Raw genomic sequence first — 18,661 nt, 5'->3', positions numbered from 1 at the left:
TGCTCCCGGTCAAGAGAGGTGAATAACGTTGTTCCTAGACAGGAGCGGTGACTAACGCTGCTCCCGGACAGGAGAGGTGATAACGCTGCTCCCGGTGATAAGGAGAGGTAAACAACACAAACTGCTTCAGGAGATGACAGGAGGCGAACAACCTTGCTCCCGGAAAGGATCAAAAGCAGCAGCACTGCTCCCGGAGAATACGGGAGAGGAACAGCACTGTACCCGACCCAGAAAAGAGAGGTGGGAAACAAACATCCCTTCCAAAGGATGGAGAATACTAGAAACTTTAGAGGAGGTAAAGTGCATACAATACCCATGTGACCAATTGATTTCGCCATCGGGGAACCTGACACTCCTTGAAAAACACTAGTAACCATACAAAAGACTTCGGCTAGCCTACCGTGAAATCATCGCTGTGCCTTTAGGTAAAACTTAATTTTGACCTTAAAACATGCATTTCGAAGCAGCCGCAAAATCCAAGGATAAAAATGCTGATCAGCCACGACCGTGGCTTGCGGTATACTGCATAAAATCCGCATCTGCATACTACATCCTCCGGTAGCGTTCGCATACTATTCAACCTTTTTAATCAACGTGCTTTCCATGTAATTCTACCGTAGTCATAGTCACAAACTGCAGATTGCATGGAATGCCGTACGCGCAGCGGGTGCGGAGTGGGCGGCGGCGCAAAGCGTTCTCCGCCAACGCCGCCTACTTCACCGGCTCCGATTGTGCTGCCACCTTGTAGCGAATTCCATAAACACTGAATACAGGGCTTGCCGGTAGTTTGGAGTTTATGGGATGGTGAGACATATTTGACGATCGCCGATGCCCTTTTGATACTTATTTTCCCCATAAAAATATCAAAAATGCTCTGGCGCAGTGAATTAACAAATGAGGCACGTTAGTCGAGAACAGCAAGTATGTGTCTTTGCAGGTATCTCCGTAATGAATGATATATGTCACGTCATTTTTGGAAGACTCATACAAAGCAGTTCTCTTCATCTACAGTGTATTATCCAACACTTCTGATATACAATACCCAAGACACGCATAGAAACTCTGCTACATAGTACCTGCCTTTACAAGCTCTCTGCCACTAACACGGCGATAAGTGCTCTACCACAGCGAGAGGTTCCCCACCACTGCCCCTGACCCCTGCGCCGTCTCGGTCGCAGGTCCCTGGCCTCTGCACCGTCTCAGTCGCAGCGCTGACAGCCTCTACCACGCCGTCAGACCGCACCACCTCCGACCACGTTCGAGTGGCGTCTGACCCAGGCCTGCAGGCGGCGCACCCCGGCCACCAGTACGGGGCAGTGACGCTCGATGAACGCCTCGTCTACCGGCCGTCCGTCGGCGACCGCCTCCAGCGCCGCCGCACCGTCGAAGCAGACGAAGCAGAAACGCGTCACTAGGGCCGAGTCGGGCATCAGGAAACACGAACTGGCCATCAACTGCAAGGTGGAGCAGAAGGTCAGGTGAAGCAGGAGGTCGGGGTGAAGAAGAAGGTCGGATAGAACAGAAGGCCGGGGTTGCATGGTGCTTTTATGTCGGTGACACGGCCTGAGTCTGTGACAATGGGTTTCGGTGATGGCTACACCACTAGTGAGCAACACTAAATGCCCGGCATTTGTCCCAATGACACGCCTTTTGCATGATTATAAACAATGCTTTACCTTGCGCGCCCAAAATGCAAACGAGGAAAAAGGGGTAAAAATGCACGAGTCCTACGACTTTGAAAAAGAAAACTAAGGAAACCCAAGCGTGATAAGAAACGTGAAATGTGAGCGCATCATGTGTTAGTCTTTTCAATGCTGCTGTCCAGAGGTGATGCTTTTTGAAAATCCTCGCCAGGAACATTGGGGGCTGTGGTCCATTACTGCTACATAATACACCCAACAGGCATGGAAAGTTGCGCTCATGTTTAGATATATACCGCCCAAATTCCCAAAATATGCGGCCGTTGACACGTGAAAGAAAAGCTACCTGCGCTCCGCTTCAACTCATCATGCAAATGTGTTGAAAAAGACGACGATGGATCAAAACAAAGGACGCGCTATAACGCCCAGCCTGATTTCATGAATAAGTTTGACCACGGCCTGCAATGCAAACCGTTCTCCTGGCGCCCTCTACACACGGAGATCAAGCAGCTTACTCCTGGCGCCCTCTACACACGGAGATCAAGCAGCTTACTCCTGGCGCCCCCTACACACGGAGACGAAGTAGCTCACTCCTGGCGCTCTCCACACACAGAGGCGAAATATCTTACTCCTGGCGCCCTCTACACGCGGAGGCGAAGTAGCTCACTCCTGGCGCCCTCTACACACGGAGGCGAGGTAGCTCACTCCTGGCGCTTCTACACACGGAGGCGAAGTAGCTCACTTCTGGCGCCCTCTACACACGGAGGCGAAGTAGCTCACCCCTGGCGCCCTCTACACACGGAAGCGAAGTAGCTCACTCCTGGCGCCCTCTACACGCGGAGGCGAAGTAGCTCACTCCTGGCGCCCTCTACACACGGAGGTGAAGCAGCTGACTCACAGCGACATCTGCCTCCTCGAGCATGGCGTCCACCATCTGCTGGCCGGTGAAGAGGCCGCGGGCCGCTAGCCCGGCTCGGCACACCTCGAAGTCAGGCATGAAGTAGTAGCCCGCCTGACTTGGCGTGCCTTTGACACCGACGAGCGCCAGCTCTCTGCGGAACCGCAAACGTAAGACAGCGGTCGGTACGAGCGAACTCGTCAAACGCTGCGCTCATGCGAGCTGGCATCTTCCGACGCCTTTGCTAGTCTGTCGCCCACCAGCATGCATCTAGGCAATGAACGCCGAGGTTACTGTAATGCATGATGCGTCTTGGGTGACAACGCCTCACAATCAGCACACGCCTAGCCTTCCATCGTTGGGTGCGTTACCTGCGGCGGCCAGCTGACCATTCCGTGACAATCGCAAACCCAACACCACGCCAAGCCAGCCGCACGCGCGCACCTGGCGCAGAAGGAGCCGACGGCTTCCAGGAGGCGGGCGCAGTCAGTAGCGTATCGTCGCAGCTCGGGGGCCTGCTCCGGCTGCAGGGCGGCGGCCAGCGCGTACTGGACGGGCGCCGCCGCGCAGCTGAACGTGTTGGAGCCGGCCGAGCGGACGGCGGCCAGCAGCGGCTGCAGGCCGGGCGGGTAGTGGGCGTAGCCGAGGCGCCAGCCGCCGGCGCTCAGCCACTTGCTGAAGCCCGACATCAGGATCGTGCCCTCGGGGTACACCTGGCGGCGGAGGCGCGCGGTTACCAGGTGAGGCAGGGGTCGATGCACACTGCTGACCTGATTGGATCCATCGGAGGTCACTTGCGCTGAGACGTGGGAACGACTAGGTGTTGGGTAAAATCTAGTCGATCTGTAACATGCAGTGGTGTTCCGCCACGCGACACAGCAAGGTTACACAGCGACACATCCGAGCTTTTCCGCTGCCTCGTACTGCTTACGTAAGCGCATGCGCCTGGGTGGAGAGCTCGGCGTGGCAAGTGTAGCAGTGGTCAGTTCAGCTCGCCTTGAGGTTAGCGTCGTTCCAAGGATATTCTACCGAAAGCGGTCATGCCTGCAGCGATGCCACACCAGCGTTTCTTCTTTTCATCGCCCGCGGACGCGTGAGCAGCACATTTCGAAACCAGTCTGGTTCGCTTCCGACTTGTGAATGGAACGTGCTAATATGCGTGACTCGCCGAGCCGTGACCCTGGGCGACGTATGCCACGTGGGCTTAAGGCGCGGCAGATGGTAGCTGGGCCCAGAAGAGGGATCAATGATCTTCAAATGGTCCCATCGTGACTCCGTCTCCGCAGGAATGTGACTGAGTGCAGCAGAGCCGACGGGCGTTTGGCCGAGGTTGTCATTAGATATTTGTGAAAACTAGTGGGAGATCGTATGATTACGAAGATTTGCACTGGCATGAATCCCAACACGTAATCAAACATTCTTCTTAAAACATGCGTTCATATTAAAGAATTAAAAAGTCTTGTTCAGATAAAGGTATATCTAGGGACCGAATTAAATCAGATTTTTTATGCTGTGTCTTGCTTGCTAACAACATGGTGCCATACAAAGGAAATGTACTTAAGCGGGAGGGGCTTACTGCACCTTATGCACCTTTGACAGAGTAGCGTTTTCTTTTGTAAGGACATTACACGAAACATGCTCAATGCGATGCATGCTTCATTAACGAAGTCACCAACCGTAGTATGATCTGGAACGCTCCACTGGAAATGTGACTTTGAAATTCTGATCCCAATGATATCAGTCCTGTTTGTCACATGCGACCGGAGGGATGCACACACCGGGGTTAAACGACCAATGGTGTGACTTACAATCCTGGAAAAAAGCTACACGGCTCTGTTTATTACAACTGGCCGTCAAGGTGCACATCCCGCGAGCAGATGCCTCTCAGTCGGAACGCAAACACCGAAGACGGACCCCGGGCCGCTGAACAGAGGACGACCTGCGGGCCCGACCGACCGGTGGTCAGGCAGGCAAGGTCCGAGGCCGCCGAACAGAGGACGACCTGCGGGCCCGACCGACCGGTGGTCAGGCAGGCAAGGTCCGAGTCGGCGCCGAACAGGGGATGACCTGCGGGTCCGACCGACCGGTGGTCAGGCAGGCAAGGTCCCAGTCGGCCGCCGAACAGGGGATAACCTGCGGGTCCGACCGACCGGTGGTCAGGCAGGCAAGGTCCGGGTCGGCCGTGTCGTCTGTGACGTCAGACGGACCTTGGCCATGCTGACGTGGCCGCCGCCGAAGGTGAGTCGGCCGTAGATCTCGTCGCAGAGCACGATCACGCCATGGCGCCTGCAGGCCGTGCTGAAATCGAACAGAGCCACCATGCTGACAGCTGGACAGCAGGGCAGCTCGGGAACACATCGCGTCCGACTTAGGGGTCGGCAAAAGGGTCATTGTTGCATCGAAAGTTCGCAATTGAGCCTGATCAGGATTTGGACCAACGTTTGAAGAGATTGTCAGTCGGCCGGTTATTTTACCAGGCGATCGACATTCGCCAGTGGCCAAGAACGGATCTATATAGCAGGGCACACAAAGGGTACATACCCTCCCTTTTAGGTCCCGTATAGCCTGAAGGGCCCTTTGTGACCGACGATCCAGAACACGACCGGATGGCCCGAAGAGCCTGAGAGACGGGGCCGTAGGTCGCGCTTTAGGGATCCCCGTCCCGTAAGACCGGAGTTCCTTGGAACTAAGCTATGAAGGATCCCCATAAGTAAGTCGGAATGCCTTTTGTAACAACTGGAGACCCCTGTGATAATGCGAGCCTAAGGCCTCCAACACCGAACACTCAGCTCCGTATTGGTCTGAGCCTTGGGGGCCTACTTCCCAAGCAAGGATAAGGCTTAGGCCAGCGATTTGCTTTGCTCAGAACCTCTGACACAATGAGAGAATTCGCTGTGTCGGTCAAGGGCCCACAGTGTCTAACGGGAGGTCCTGTGTCGACAAGGGGCCCCGAGTCGGTCGGGGACACATTTGCTGAACAAGGACAGGGACGGGACTCCGAATGGTAGAAGGCCTCCTGCGTTGGTCGGGGCCCTTTGACAATGGAGGGAGATGTGAGAGCTTGCGATGCGAGATCTCAATGAGACAATGGAAGCGCTCTTTTTCTGTCCGAGGCCCTACGCGGAACCATTTCAGCCAGAGACCCGATCAGCGAAACTGGAATCCCTCTGCTAAAATATTGGAGCCATTTTCCCCGTAAGGGATCCTTTTGTGTCAAGAGGGGCTCCCTGGGCGATCCAAGGCAAACTGCCCCGATCAGAGGATCTCCCGCATCAGGGAGAGGACCGATGTAGCGTATGCCACTCCAATGGCATCCGAATGGGCAGCGTTTGTTCAGTTATTGGATTTTAAGGGCGCGTCAACGGCAATGGCCGTTTGCGTCCGACGTCCGGCGTTGCAGTTCCCATAGGCTGCGTGGCATCAATCCCGAGGCCAACAGCAGGCGGTAATAAAAAAGGGAACGAAAGCGACCACGTTTCAAAAGAAGAATTGCTTAAACGCTTTATAAAATCAACTTCTACGTTTGGAGGGTAGTCCGAGCTGTAAATCTCACTTGAGTGGTTTTCGGATTGGTAATTGGGAGTGTAGTCCGAGCGATTTACGGCTCGGACTACACTCCCAATGTAACAGCTGATTTCATAAAGCGTACAAACATTCTTTTTTGAAACGTGATCGTTTTCGTTCACCCGACGACCACCGCCCGCTGCTGGCCTCAGAACCGACGACACGCAGCATATTGAGACTGCGGCGTCGGACGTCGGAGTATTTGCTTATGAAGTTTCGGGAGCGCGCATGTTCAAGACTATATTACATAGTTTTTCACTAATAGAATAAAAGGTGTGGAAAGTCACATGGTGGACATGGGTTCGCGACGTCAATGCAGAGTCTAACACCATTACCATCTACAATATACGTTCAATCCACTAGATCTTCAATACTCTGCAGATCCCCGAAAATCTCCGGCAAAGCCACTGATTTTTATTGTTTCAAAATAAATCACTGAGCCGTTGATAAATAAATTGGACCGGTGGCTTCTTTGATATTGTCATTTATTGCCTGATTAATTCATTTCATTGCCTTTTAAATAAATACGTAATTGCATCTTTCGGTCGCTTCTGGCCTTTGTTTCATCTAAAGAGCTTTAACAAATAAGCCGAAGAAAATCGAGCCTGTCAAAATCAAGTGCGTCAAGTCCAGCAACTTTTATAGAGAGGAATTTTCACCAGCAGAAGGCCATCCGTCATTCCTGATGCCCCCTGCTTATCAAGACTACGGCTGTGCCCGTGATAGCAGAGGAACCTTAAGTTCCACATACTCAAATTTACGTTGGAACAGAAACTGTACACATTTGCATGATTTGGAAGACTTCCTCGGACTTCATGAACAATATGGGAGTATTCTCTGAAGGCTGTTTGAAGAGGATCACGACAATCTTAAACTTTCCACGCAACATTGGACACGAGGCGATACGAAAACAGCAGGAGACGCGGATAAAATAAACAACACCAGCGTGAACGGACCATTTTAACCGTTTCCTCCAGTTTAACTGACGACAGCGACCATTCCATTTTGCGGGTGCTGCAGGTTCCAAAACGATTCGATTCGTCGTGGTCTGCTCACACCGGCCATTGAGTTACGGACGCCAGACACACACACACGTGGCCCTGTGATACGCCCGGGGCTACGTGTCGCCTATCTGCCGTCCATCTGACCGCGTAATAACTTTACTGACTGCTTCATACTTTGCAATAGCTATCGCGGCTGTGGACAGGATAGGCTTGCTTTCTTCCGCCATTTCCCGTCCAGCCACGCTGGGCGTGCTTTTAGAGAAGAGGAGCCGGTGCATTCCAGCTGAATGCTTGGATGCCCAGCGCATAACTTATGTTTTGCCATAGCTGTCGTCGAGTACCAGGGGTTTGTGGGTTGCATCTCTTTGTACACGCAACTATTTACGATGATTTAAGCTGCCACTGAAACCTTAGATACGACTTACATTACGACGTACAGGTCGTCGTGGATTCCAACCTGAACACCCTCGAGCACGCCCATGGTGTTCAAATTGTAGAGCACACGCACATTCTTCCAGATGACGTCACTTACTTTTGACCCGTGCCAGATGGGCATGAAAACAGTATAAAAAACAACATAGGCCTCGTCAGGCTCGTCTCACGCAGACGACACTCCCACGGTCGAGTCGAATCGTCATCGATCAAGGTCATGACCTTCTCGGAACGTGAGGTGGATAGTGACACGCCGTGCAGGGACACTATCTGGGTAGGGTGTTTACTGGAGACTTACGAGGCGTGACGGAATGCGGGCTTCCCTATCGACGTTCCACACAAAGATGTTTGGTGATCGCTACGACAGGCGTAAAATTATCGGTAACCGCTAGACAACGTATCAAAGTCGCCGTTGATCATCCATAAAAGAATATGACTTCCCACACCGCAAGAGCATCAGCATCACTCAGGGACGGAACTACATCTTTGGCATTGAGGATGGAAAGGGAACCGGCAGGTAGTGGCATGATTCGGAATATGGGGGGGGGGGGGGGAGGGGCGAGGATATGAATTTCACGGTCCAGGTGAGAGGCAGCTATGGAATCCATGCTCCCTTCCTCACGTCCATCCCAGAGGAATCCCGCCAGCTTTCCCTTGGACCAAAGTCCTTACACTTTTTACGTTTTGCAGGTACTTTATGTTTAAGTTTTTACAGGCTCTTTAGTTTAAAACATCCGTAGTGCAAAACATAAAAAACTGGTCCCCAAGCCATCACTAAACGATCCCCAGCATAAGAACGCCCCCGAATCAAAATCAGCGCCCCTTCACGCCGACGAGGACTCTGCTGGCCGGATGGCCCCTATGATTCGACTTGGCACCCTCTTGATGAAATCCTGACTACGCAACTCTGCACGGGTGGTGTCGAATGCGCTACAAAAAGCTGGACTTTCACACCGGAAAAAGGGATATGAATTTCGTCGAGCTTTTTGCTGAAAGGAGTCTTGTTATCAAATGGACAGTATTCGAATACCATTTCCCATATATATATATATATATATATATATATATATATATATATATATTCTATAATTTTGAAGTCCAACAATGCGTGAAAAAACGAAAGCATTCTATCGATAAAGATATGTGTCTGCAAGCTGATCATGAGGCAGAAGTGGAGCTTAAAAGTCGCGGCGACCGTGTAAAACGTCCATCGCATGAACAGGAGGCAGCTGTCGATCGCGCAGAAATAGCATGCATATTTTCGGAATTTCAATGAAGAAAAAGCAAGCGTGGATCCATTGGAGCGAACTTCTCACTGATAGCGAGGCTTGTCATCCGTTATCCAGCCCTTAAACGAGGTGGTCAACGTCTGAGATCGCAATACGCGACAAAATCACAAATATTGCGCTACAAAACGTAGCAAATGCTACAATAATCAAACGTAAAGCGGAGATAGAATTAGGACAGTATTGATACGATCAAAAGCTAAAAATGGAGGCATTTACCTACTCTTCGCAGCAAAGGCGAGTAAGGTCTTCCATCTCAGTGCAAAAAATGTGACCACGGTTTAACTTACACCGAGGTTCTCGTTGGGAGGGAGGCTTATCATGTGATGCCCCCCCCCTCTTTCTTGTACTACTTTAGAGTTCCACGTTTAATGCCTAGAAATCATAATGGCAATAAAAATGTTTTGGATAACGAGGAGTGATTTATGACAAAAGATGTACAGCGTATCTGCTCCAATCGCTTTGAACGCTATCGGTGATCTCGTCAATCGAGTGATCAGAACTATAGGATGGCTTTTCCCCACTCTTAAGGTACGGGGCGCCGGAACTTCTCAGCACCAACACCCTTCCATGTTACAAGAAGTTTGGAGCCCCACCAAGCATAAGCTCCGAGAACATTTGAGGCGCATAAACTTAATGAGTATCAAAAAGGCCTGAATAAAGTTGAAGAGGCTGAAACGATCACAGGCTTCACAACGTAAAAGGGCACAAAATCGCCCGGGTCCAAAACAAAAAACTTATTAACAAACGCAAATTGTTGCTGGTATGGTCCAAAATCCATCATTCGCTCACACAGGCCCGGACAACCTGAAAGCATTCGCGCCCGAAGTCATAAGACATTCTGTTAGCTCAACGGGCTGGCGAAGTTCCGAGACGTTTAAGGTGGCCAGGCAGTGGTTAGAGGATCTCTGAGACGTCACGGGGTCCAGAGCGGTCTTAGATCCACCCAAGGACAGACAAGGGGCCCGGTGTATGCCCGGGAGACTCAAGGAGCAGGGACCGCGAGGTTCACATTGGCGCCTTAACGTTACGAAAACAGATGACTCTGCTGCCGGTACTGCCACCTAGCTGAATGGAAGTAAATGCTAAACCCGGGCAAGCGTCGAAACGACCGTTGTAAGCGCAGTCATGTGGTAAAATAGCTACATTATCGCACCATTAACACATTCATGGCATCATAGCATCTTGCCATTTACAAATTATAGTCAAATCTAGCTTAAATCTATCCCATTTCCGACGTAGCTTTAAACTTTTTTCTTCTATATTTGCATCTTCTTCGTACCTTAATTTGTAGGCACAAGCAATGATTACGATGATTAATGATTTAGATGCCTGCAACGGTTTGAAACCTTTTAAAAATTATTTGAATGCAGGACACAGCCATCTTCCTCTACGTTTGACAGGTCCTGAGCAATGTATCTCCGATTAACATGCGCTCAGGTGGGGGTCCAGTTGACCCCTCGAGGGTTTTTCCGGAATGGATTCCGAACGGCGTGGTGCAGCCACGCCAAATTTGGAGTAGCTGTGGATAATTGAATGGTGAATCGTATGATATAAAAAATAGGCGTACCTTATAAGATCGCTGACCTATGGCAGGTCAAAATCAAGCCAAGGATTCAGCGAAGTCAATTTCTAGGGAATCGTTGAATCTGGTGGAACAGCGGAGCTTTAGACGACGCTATACATCTCTGAGATACTTTCTTAGGTAACACAATAATCAAATGAACAATTACATTGACCTAGGGTCAGGCATGAAGGTTACACCAACGTCGAAACCAAGCTGTTTTATTTCCCTAGGGCCCGTTACATGGGATAGTTTCTGGTGCTCATTCCGAATCTGTTGATAACAGGAGCCACACTGTACATCTTCCATGGATTTCTTAAAGGTCAAAATAGATCACTGACCTGAAATGACCCAGGCCAACATTTCGTTTTTGGGAACATACTGCCTAGCGTGATCTTTGTTACTTATTCAAGTGCAAAACTCGAAGCGGTCTTAGATAATTTTGGTCACCATGACCTTCGAAAGGTCAAAAAAGTCACTGACCTTAAATAATAATGTGATCTTTTACTTAAACCAGGAAGCTAGGTTCTGGAAACACTTTGGAGACCACCCTGGAGTTTGACCTTGTTTGACCCTATTTGACTCGAAGATCATGACCTAGTAACCTCAAAACTTGACCTAAGTGAGATCACGTAAAAGCTTATACACCCTGTGGATTTAGTATCTCTAGCTTTCTCCTTAGTTCCTGAGATCTCAGGGTGTCAAATTGACCCTCCTGAATTCGAAGGAGGTCGTACTGCTCGATTTGCTGGCAGATTACAGTCTTTGCAGACGAGACGATAACCCCCAATTGCTGATTTCAGGGCAGCTGATGAGATGACGCCCAACTTTAAATTCGTAAATATTTTAAGAAACTTGATTCTGCTATTTTCCATGTGGTTTGCTGTAATTACTTGGAGTGATGTAGGCATTTGAGTTGTAGCCTTGCTGTCCGCCTACTTAGCAAGGCTTCGAGAAAATCAGCTGGTCAGCGTTGGAGCACAAGCGGAGATTTGCGTGTTTTCGGAGGCCTTGTGTTCGTGCTGTTTGCACCTAACGCCAAATGCAAGGCTCATATCAACCAAAACGAAGGTCCTAAAGGAATGAAAAACGACAAAAGTCTATCTTTTCTATATCGCCCTTTGACACTCAATAGTTGGACGCGGCGTTGCTGTGCCAAACTTTTCATAGCTGCAGAGAACTGAATAGCGCATTTTTGGTGTAAAAAATTAGATGCACCTTGTAAGGTCGCTGACCAATGGCAGGTCAACGTCAGGCCATGGCAGTCAGTGGAGGGCATTTCTAGGAAATCGTTCAAGGTGATGCCACAACGGATTTTTAGACCAAGCCATACATACCTGAGATAGTTTTTTGTGAATAAACCAGTCGAATTTAGACGTAAAACCATTCCATCGATCTAGGAGCATGCATGAAAATCACAACAAAATCAAAACTGACGTGCTGTTTTACTTGGGAGCTTGGTTTTATAGGGAAGTTTCTAGTGCTCATTTATAATCTATTAATGACAAGAAGCGCAACAGATATGCTCCATGGACTTTTTGAAAGTCAAAGTATGTCACTAACATAAAATGAACCAGATCAACATTTGTTTTTAGGAGCATACCGCCTAATCTAACCACTAACGCTTATTCGAATGACAAAATAGGAGCAATCTCGTTGGTATTTGGTCACTCGACCTACTAAAGATCAAAAAGGTCACTGAACTCATTAAAATTTTGCTTAGAACAAACATCTAGCTCCACAGCGGTTGCATGGGGGGGGGGGGGGAGGGGTCTGGGGACACTTGAAACGCCAATCTAAAGTCTGACCTTGTTTGACCTTATTCAACGCCAAAGTCATAAGCTAGAAACTCCAAATTTCGACGCCACTGAGTTCATGTACAGGCCAATCTACCCTGTAAATTTGATGCCTCTAGCTATCTTAGCTTTTGAGATCTCAGGGGGTGAAATTGATCCCCGAGAGAAAGGTATTCAACCGGCCACCCGGGTGCGTGTTACGCTCTTTGCTCAGAAGAGAATGAGTGTCTGTCGTCGACCTGAAAGCTTGTGCATTGTGTACTAGGCCCTTCTCTATTCTTGACTTAGAGCTTCGTCGATTGGTAGTGGGGATGACGAATGTGTTTCATCTGCCACCACAGGAGCATCCGATCGTATGCTGCTGCGAATGCAAACTATTTAGGATTGACTGTTTACCTTTTCCTAGCTGAAGTTGTTCCATCTGATGACATTAGAAGTGTCGATGAACGCATTTGACCCACAGGCAAATAACGTGGACTACAGTCCACGTGATTTCCATGTAGGTCAAATGTAAACTTTCAGGAATGCCCTGGAGTGGGTCACAGGAATGCCCTGGAGTGGGTCATTCGTGACAGCGGCCAGATGTGTATTTGGGATCACCCTGCTTTTACGAAAATACACACCTTTTATGAAATAAAACATTTATGCGTCCTATTTCAAACGTATTTGATTAAAACAAATGACATATACTGCCAAATAACATTTTTTAAAGATTTAGTCCAACCCATTTGAATCGGTGAATTTCTGGGATCAGAGCTCGCGCTCAGCAGTGCTTGTTATGTGAACCCCGACCCATACCACCCGATCGTGAAATATCATGTCAACGGCAGAATTGGGTGCCGAAAGTTTAACGTGCCTCAACACTCGGCTCGGTCCGTCCTGCCTTCTGACGCTACCTGACCTTTAGCGCGGCCGCTGCCACCGGTCGCAGGCCATGCCTGTCAAGGCCAAACAGCGAGCGCCTAACTCGACTGAAACCCACCCCGCCACTGGCGGGTGGATCGGAAGGCAGACGCTCTGACCAACTGAGCTACCGGGACGCACAATGACTCCAACCAGCCCTAATTAGGTAAAGTTCTGATAAGAATTCATGCCGCATCAGGCCTGGTAAATTTTATGGACAACAATTCACTATTCGTGTCAATTGTTGAATACACACCGACAACACCGGGGTACATATGCGCTCGTTGGGGATGTCTTGTTGCAGCCCAGAGTAAACGTTAAGCTCCACATGTGACATCAGCACATCTTACGTGTATCAGAACGGGACCAGCAGAAGTCATGCGTTAAAACATGTTTTTTCAACCAAAAATGGCGCTACACCTCGCCTTGAAGAGCTTGGGGACATCCTCCATTTTGCGCTGTTCGTGCCAATGAGATCGTGTGACCGCATAGGCTGTAGGCCGGAGCTGCTCTGGGCCCAGACCCATGAACGAAGAATTACTAACTGGAAGTGTTACTCCACATTCACCCGAAGTGGGCCTGGGACCGTCTATCAGGCCGCAGCACCCAATTACGTCGCAAGACTAGCGCTTGACACAGACTGCCCGACAAGAAAATCAGAGCGAGCACGGTAAATGTTTAGTGAAGCTTACCTCAGTGCAGCCAGCTCTTGCTCCGTGTACACCGTTCCCGCTGGGAACGAAGCGTTTGTTTCAATAGTAATGGTCACGGTGAGGAGGGGCTGGTTTTCGACAAACAGACATCGTAGTGGGAGCTACCTCCATGACAAACAGACATCGCAGTGGGAGCTGCCTCCGTGACAAACAGACATCGCAGTGGGAGCTGCCTCCATGACAAACAGACATCGCAGCGAGAGCTGCCTCCATGACAAACAGACATCGCAGTGAGAGCTGCCTCCATGGCAAACAGACATCGCAGTGGGAGCTGCCTCCATGACAAACAGACATCGCAGTGGGAGCTGCCTCCATGACAAACAGACATCGCAGTGAGAGCTGCCTCCATGACAAACAGACATCGCAGTGGGAGCTGCGTCCATGGCAAAATCTGGTCTCATTTAGGCTTGGCACACTGCATTGCGGAGGTTCTTAACACTTTTGGAAAACTCCGGAAGTCGGTGCGAACAGGCCGTAGTTCAAAATGCATGTGTTGCGTCGCATACCAGTCCAAACGTCTACGAAGATCTACCATGCGACATTGTAAAGGGGTCCGTCCATAATCAACCTTACGCAACTGAAAATTAAATACCGTTCATTACGTCACCCATTTCCACGCCGTTTTACAGCTCCCTTTAATTAAGCACTGGTTATGCTAGGTGAAATCAACTCCCCGCCCTTGTTATGTTGTGCTCAGCATAACATCCCAAAAAAGGTGACGCCCCAAATTGACCTAGAAGCGCGAAAACAAAACATACGGTGTGCTGCTCATCATGACAAGAAGCCTACGGCATCCTGCGTAAACGGTCATAAATTACCTTTAAACTTCTTAGCACAAAGTTAACAACCACACCTGAGCGTGACGTTACGCTGTATATGCCCTCCGTAACCCTTGTTACGCCTATGTTACCTTTCACTCCACCCGCTTTTTGCGGAACGTAATTTATGAACTGCCACTTTCATAAAAAAGAAGCCGGGCGCTCGTCGCACGATCTTTTTTTGGAGCGCCAGCGACTGCAGTGGCCATATGGGCGCTCGCGGATCATTTCACAACCAAGATTCGAACCCGGGCCCCATCGTAGGAGCCAAAGGTATTAACCATTCGGCAATTACACCCCTGTATGAACGGCCCCCAACTGAGCCCGCAACTGCTGTTGGTAGACTTGGCGTTTTGCTGGGCGGCACTCTCCCACTCACTGGGATTTCCTGGGTTGGTGAGCACGAGCATTCTGTGCGGCTTCAGGTTTCGTGAGCTGAACAGGTTATCCAGATCCGCTGGCGTCAGCTTGTAATGGCTCTCAGCGTGCGTACGCAGAATAGTTGCCTGATGTCCCGCTAGGCGGCTCTGCGGCTCATACGTGGTCCAGGCGGGTGCCACGAGTAAAATGTCTGTGGGTAGCAAGCAGTCGGTGACAAGGATTTTCCGAATAATCCGACGAGTCATTGAGGAACGCCGCCAGACAGCCAGAGGCAATGCTAGGAAGCAGACAAAGGGCGGAGGATGAGTAGGTCATCGTGAGGGTCGATCAAATTCGTCTTAACGCTGTGCAGGGGGTAAAATTAATATTCAATATTCACGTACTGGCTCAGAACGGATTTCCACCCGGAAATCGCAAACTGGACCGCAAACCATCGTGGAATGCCGTTCTGAGGTTTCAGCTCCCGCACCCGGTAGGCCTAGTTGCGAGGCTTTTGTGACGATCGCGCAGATACCTCAGTTGACTGTTCTGTGTAACTCATAGCATACCACGGCGAAGCAAAAACCGCTGTCTCCAGATGCGCGTTATTGCATCGCAAATATGCAAAGCAGTAACGGGCACCATATGCACCCCATTCGAAATGAGCTAATGTCTTGAGACACGTGGCCGTAATGGATGTGTAAACAAACAATGCCACAGGCGACTGACCTCCACTGAAGACGTTCATGGTGAGATAAATCAACTCCTTGGAGCCGGGACCCACCAAAACTCTGGCGGGGTCCAGGTCAATATCATCATATCTCTTGTGCAGACCACAGATGGCTTGCCGCAGCTCTGGAATGCCTGAAAATGCGTACGCTTGATGTCTGCTTGCGAGTACCATAAAAATGAGTGCTGGCAGCTATGCGTGTTTCTCTCAACTGTCTCAGATAGATGGGCATGTTCGGGCCCGGCTTGGATGCGTTGATCTGGCAGGACATCCGCAGGCGGCCCACGCCCTCTGCTCACCACCCACCAACAGATAAGCCGATAGCAGATAACAGATTCCCTCACCACTCACGGGGAGGCAGTGCTGCTTAGCCATCCCCCCCCCCCCCCTAGCCACAGGGCAGCCAGCATGCCTTGCCCTCCCGCTCACCGGCCACCGGTAGGTAAGCGTGCTCGGCGGCGTGTTCTCTCAGAGCGGTGACGGCGCAGGTCGGCACAGGGAACGGCGCCTGGCCGAACGCGAAGTGGCTGATGTCGCGCCCACTCCGCTGCAGCTGCTTCACCTGCCGATCAGAGGCACACACTCAGCTGCAGCTGCTTCACCTGCCGATCAGAAGCACACACTCAGCTGCAGCTGTTTCACCTGCGGATCAGAGACACACACTCCGCTGCGGCTGCTTCATCTGCCGACCGGAAACACGCACGCAGCTGCAGCTGCTTCACCTGCCGATCAGAGACACACACGCAGCTGCAGCTGCTTCACCGACCGACCAGAGACACGCACACAGCTGCAGCTGCTTCACCGACCGACCAGAGACCCACACTCCGCTGCAGCTGCTTCACCTGCCGATCAGAGACACACACTCCGCTGCAGCTGCTTCACCTGCCGACCAGAAACACGCACGCAGCTGCAGCTGCTTCACCTGCCGATCAGAGACACACACTCCGCTGCAGCTGCTTCACCTGCCGATCAGAGGCACACACTCAGCTGCGGCTGCTTCACCTGCCGATCAGAGGCACACACTCAGCTGCAGCTGCTTCATCACCGATCTACCAGAGATACACACTCTACTGCAGCCGCTTAACCTGCCGACCAGAAACACACACTCAGCTGCGGCTGCTTCACCCGCGGACCAGAGACGCACTTTCAGCTGCATTCAGCAGGAAGGCGATCTGGAGGACGGTGGTCACGTGTGGTCTAGAGGCAACTGGCCATGCATGTTATAGAGGCAGGCGGTCTCATGTGGTCTAGAGGGAGGTAGCCACATGAGGTCTAGATGTATGCGGTCGCATGTGGTCTAGAAGCAGCCGATTGCGTGGGGTTTAGAGACAGGCGGTCAAGTGCGGTCTGAAGGTACGTGGTCGCATGTGGTCTAGGGGCACGTGGCCGCCCGTGGTCTAGAGGCAGGTGATCATCTCCGGCCTACAGACGGGTGGTGACGTGTAGACATCAGGCGAGTGGCCACCTGCTCGGTGGCCTCTGCAGACGGCCGCCTCTGACCCACAGACGGGCAGTCGCATGTAAACCACACATGCCTAGGGCGCCTGGCCTACCTGGAACTGAACTGAACTGGACTGGACTGGGCTGGGCTGGGCTGGATTAGAATGGACTGAACTGCATTTGGCTGAACTGAACTGGGCTGGGCTGGGCTGAGTTGAACTGGATTACAATGGACTGAACCGCATTTGGCTGAACTGAACTGGGTTGGGCCGGGCTGAGTTGAACTAGATTAGAATGGACTGAACTGCATTTGGCTGAACTGAACTGGGCTGGGCTGAGCTGGGCTGGGCTGGGCTGGGCTAGGCTGGGCTGGGCTAGGCTGCGCTGGGCTGCGCTGGACTCGGCTGGACTGCACTGGACAGGACCGGGCTAGGCTGGGCTGGGTTTGGCTGGGCTGGACTGGACAGGACTGGGCTGGCCTGGGCTGGATTGGACAGGACTGGACCAGACCGGACTAACTTCTCCGAATCGTCGGAGCTACATGAATGAGAAATGCTGTCAATTTTATTTTATTATTCAGTACGGATCACAAGATAAAAGATAACATACAAGTACCCATCGCTAGCTTCCCAACCTCGAGCGACATGTACAACTGACGTGGTGAGAACAATGAACGTAGCTTGCGAACAGTGCGCAAGTAAATACAGTGCTCATGGTGTGTTCAATGCGTGCACATGAATCCAAGCAAGTCCAAGGTGTCAACAACTAGTCACCATGGCACTTAGGACGAGCCGACAGCCCGGGCACCACGATATCCGCGTCGCACACGCGGCCTGCACTCCCTTGACCATCCACTCCACCAGTCCCACCGCGCCTCGGTCAGCTCACCTTCTCGTTGAAGGCGAGGTTGGACGCGCCGCGGTCGCTGCGCACCTGCTCCCTCACCAGAGACTCGTCCCACTGCGACATGGTGGCGGGCGTCGGGTGCGTCGTCGGCGGCGCGGGACCGGCGACTGGCGTCGATTTAGACCTCGTCGGAGGGGCGCCGCCGCCGTGGAGACTGCGCAGACGCATCTGCTCCTGGCATCACCGACCGGCCATCACTCACTCGCTCACACAGACGGCCGCAGGACAACAATGACGGCACCGGCTGGCGCCCGATGCGCATGAATGAAGTCTTAATAAATAGAGAGCAGGCAGCGGTGTTGCGTAACGAAGTGAGCGGAATGCCATGCCACTCCCGAGTGCCATGCTGTCATGCACACTTATTCACCCCGCACCAGTGCTCCTAACATAAGCTAACGTGCTCCGAAGGTCATGCCAAACTAGCATTTCCCTTTCAGCAAGAAAGACAACAGTGCAAAGCAGGTGTGTCTTTAAGTATCGCACCTTCAGTCAGCTGATTGTTTCCCCGGGAAAAGTACTCCCGACATGTCAGATTCCATGATGACCGTCGTGAGCGCGCCGCCGGCCCTCGATACACCCGCCTTCACCCCCTCGCCTTCCGGGCGCC

The 18,661-nt window shown here is 51.4% G+C and overlaps 1 protein-coding gene across 1 annotated transcript; it reads right to left on the bottom strand.

Annotated features, from left to right (window-relative positions):
* Positions 1 to 1,232: 1,232 nt before the first annotated feature.
* Positions 1,233 to 18,149, bottom strand: LOC119111059 (aspartate aminotransferase). The gene is made up of 9 exons (XM_037234886.1): positions 18,037 to 18,149; positions 16,138 to 16,270; positions 15,708 to 15,842; positions 14,998 to 15,189; positions 13,780 to 13,819; positions 4,746 to 4,836; positions 3,148 to 3,251; positions 2,539 to 2,692; positions 1,233 to 1,454 (listed from the first exon to the last, which is right to left on the bottom strand). The coding sequence occupies exons 1-9, from the start codon at positions 18,115 to 18,117 to the stop codon at positions 1,233 to 1,235; spliced, it is 1,152 nt and encodes a 383-aa protein (XP_037090781.1). The 5' UTR covers positions 18,118 to 18,149.
* Positions 18,150 to 18,661: the final 512 nt, after the last annotated feature.

This window comes from Pollicipes pollicipes, unplaced genomic scaffold (genome assembly GCF_011947565.3).
Source record: "Pollicipes pollicipes isolate AB1234 unplaced genomic scaffold, Ppol_2.1 Scaffold_7261;HRSCAF=8764_pilon_pilon_pilon, whole genome shotgun sequence".
NCBI lineage: Eukaryota > Metazoa > Arthropoda > Thecostraca > Pollicipedomorpha > Pollicipedidae > Pollicipes > Pollicipes pollicipes.
The sequence above is the reverse complement of the archived record's forward strand: the minus strand, read 5'-3'. Positions and strand labels throughout refer to the sequence as shown.